General features: G+C 41.7%; 1 protein-coding gene across 1 annotated transcript; it reads left to right on the forward strand.

Moving 5' to 3' along the window:
- Positions 1–1,723: 1,723 nt before the first annotated feature.
- On the forward strand, positions 1,724–2,803 carry LOC121378120. The gene has a single exon (XM_041506220.1). The coding sequence runs from the start codon at positions 1,724–1,726 to the stop codon at positions 2,801–2,803; it is 1,080 nt and encodes a 359-aa protein (XP_041362154.1).
- Positions 2,804–3,463: the final 660 nt, after the last annotated feature.

Raw genomic sequence — 3,463 nt, forward strand, 5'->3', positions numbered from 1 at the left:
GTTTATATATATATATATATATATATATATATATACTGAACAAAATAAGAAACTTCTGCTAACTTTGCTTGAACATAACTTGATGAAAACAAACCTGGGGAATAATTGTTATATATGCGTTTAAAGAGTGTTCCATGATGTATCGTTTGGTGCAAAAATCATGGCCATAGGTTAACAGAAACTGGGAGAAATTTTGACCAAGTGTGGTAGGGGTTAAAAAAAAAAAATCACCACCTCTTGAATTGACCACTGCAGTGCATCGCAGGCGCATAGAATTGACTAAAGTGTTGATTTCTGCCTGTGGAATATTGTTCCATTCCTGAATGAGCGATTGACGAAGTTCGTTGACGTTAGCGGGTGGGTTGGGACGACGCCTGAATCGTCTGTCCAGACTATCCCAGACATGCTCGATGGGGTTGAGATCAGGACTTTTCGCGGGCCAGTCATCAATGAAATCAATGTTATTTGCCCTAAGAAAATGTATAGTGTCTCTAGCTGAAAAATCGAGATGTTGGCGTTGTTATGGAACAGAGGAATGACGTGATGAGCGAGAATGTCATCGCGGTAACGTTGAGCATTTAAATTGCCATCAATGATGACTAGTGGTGAACGATAACCATGGGTAATGGCTGTCCAGACCATGACAGAACCCCCACCCCCGAAACGATCTCGTTCAAGAAAACAATAGTCAGCATAGCGTTCATTTCTCCTACGGTAGACGCGCACCCTGCCATCACCTGTAAAGAAAATCTGGATTCATCCGAAAAAAGAACGGTATTCCAGCGTCGCCGTATCCAACGAGTGTGTACACGTGCCTAATTTAGTGTGATTAGACGATGACGTTGCGTTAAAACGCATCCGACGAAAGGACGTCGTGGATGTAAACCGTTCTCCCGCAGACGATTACGAACAGTTTGCCCACTGATTCGTTTATTATGAAGCCCAGGTGTGTTAGCAGCAGTAGCAGTGGCAGTTTGGAATCGACTGCGCAAATGCGTGTTCATGATATATCGGTCTTGACCACGCGTTGTAACATGCGGACGTCCACGACGTGGCAAGTCGTTGGTGCTTCCTGTCGTTCGAAATCATACGCGAAGATTTCGTATCGCTCGACTAGAACTCCCAACATGCCTTGCAACGTCTTTTGTCAACATGCCAGCATCAAGCATGCCAATCGCCCGTTCGCGTAAATTATTGAGTATTCTTGGCATACTAAAAATGCTACAATGTAAAAAACGTTAATTCTTTTTACAAATTTTGAAGCGTTTTCGTTCACTTGACAACAATGTCAGTAAGACAAGTGAAACAAATTGACCGAATACTACACGGGACATGTCGAACCATGCATGCACGTGCAAATTGAATTTCACGTTGTCGACGATTCAATCTAATTAAAATTAGCTCCACTATTACATGTGGATCTAAAGACAGCCAGTTGGAGCTCATGTCCACCAATCAAAACCTTACTTGCAGAATCCTGCCAGTGATCGACCAAGATATACGTTCGTTTTACTGTCCCCGAGATGTCCCCATGTGAATAACGTGTTCAGACATTAACTGTTTCAAACACGCGTGAGACACTTGAATGTTTTTGACATAACTGTATATTTTGTCATATATTTTATGTACTACATTTTTGTTGTTAAGTAATAAAATTTTGTGTTGTATCCTTCTGTTATTTATAAACAGCATGACTTTATGACCTATAGGCCAGTTGAGAACCATGTCTCGGTGGGAAAGGTACCTAGAGTCTATTTACTACGATGTAAAACATCCTGGTTGTTATGCAGGTCCTAGTAAACTGTATCAAGCTGTTAAAGCAGAGGGTAAATTTAAAATTCCTCTGACACGTATTAAGTCATGGTTGAAAGGTCAAGAGACCTATACCATGACACATCAAGTGAGGCGAAAGTTTCCACGTAATACCTATGTTGTGGAAGGGTTAGACAGTCACTGGCAATCCGATCTAATGGATATGGTCAGTTTGGATAAATACAATGACGGGGTGAGATACCTCATGGTGATCATTGACCTGTTCTCCAGGTACTTGTGGGTGCTACCACTCAAGTCGAAAACGGGGAACGACGTGGTAGATGCTTTGACAGAATTCTGGAAATTAGAGTCCAGAAAACCCAAACTGTTTCAGTCCGATTCAGGGTCAGAATACAAGAACCATAAGGTCAAAGCATTGTTGAAGTCGCATGAAACCAAAGCAAGTTATGCCGAACGGGTCATTAAAACCATCAAAATGCGTCTCTATCGCTACATGTTAAACAACTTTACTTACAAGTACATGGATGTCCTAGAGAAGGTCGTCTATAGCTATAACCACACCAAGCATCGAATGTTAGGTCAAACACCAGCCATTGTCAACCAAACGAACGAAGGAGAGGTCCGTCTGTCTCAGTACCTGATCAAACCTAAAAAGGCAATCCACAAAAAGAAGTTTACATTTAACATAGGTGATAAAGTACGAGTCAGTCATCTTCGGGGCACCTTTGATCGGGAATACCAAGAGAAATGGTCTGGCGAAATATTTACCATTGAGAAAAGGTACTGGTCTCAAGGTAAAGACTTGTACAAATTAAAGGACTGGGGTGGTGATGCCATCGAAGGGACATTCTATGCAGCTGAACTTCAAAAGGTGACTGAAAATCCTGATCAACTGTACCGTATCCAAGACATTGTGAAAAGGAGAACTCGTAACAAACAGAAAGAAGTGTTGGTCAAATGGCTTCACTGGCCTAAGAAGTACAATTCGTGGATTCAAGAAGCAGACGTTGTTCGATATCAGACAGTATAAAAGACCTCAGCACATGTTTGACTTTTCATTATCATGGAAGAAATTGTAGAGACACAACCTCTGTCAAGAAGTCATTCGGGTGATACCTGGACATTTTTTGGTAAACGTGTGGCCAAATCGGAAACGGTATTTTTCTCTCAAATCATCATCATATACGTGGTGGTGATTACGTGTATCATCAAGTTATCTCTTCATCAAGGTAATTCTAACTTGTGGACAGCACTACTCAGCAGTAGCTTGGGTTATTTGCTGCCAAATCCCAAGATCAAAACGAATAAGCACCATGGATAAGTACATTACCATTCGAAGTACAGACAGCACGTCTTACTTTCCCGACAATACACACTGGTCTTTTAGAGTCTATATGACAGACTACATCTCGGAAAAAACGTGGGTGGTAGCAGCCACCGAAATCACCATTCAGAACTGGGAAGTTTCGAGAAAATCAGACAGCCATGACATTTACGTGTGTTCCAACATCTGCTACAGCTCACACGTTGGAGAAAGAAAGGAGCCCTTGCTGAGACGCATCTGTTTAATGGGGAATAAAAAGGAAAAATCTTTTGTGTTTCCAAACTATCATTACGTACCCATGACACTGGAAGATGTGCAGATTGTGGACATCTATATACAGGACGCAGATGGCAATCCAGCCTCATT

The sequence above is a fragment of the Gigantopelta aegis genome, chromosome 7, assembly GCF_016097555.1.
Source record: "Gigantopelta aegis isolate Gae_Host chromosome 7, Gae_host_genome, whole genome shotgun sequence".
NCBI classification, from domain to species: domain Eukaryota; kingdom Metazoa; phylum Mollusca; class Gastropoda; order Neomphalida; family Peltospiridae; genus Gigantopelta; species Gigantopelta aegis.

Coding starts and splice junctions, on each gene's coding strand:
- LOC121378120 (XM_041506220.1), top strand. CDS start 1,724: ATGTCTCGGTGGGAAAGGTACCTAGAGTCTATTTACTACGATGTAAAA.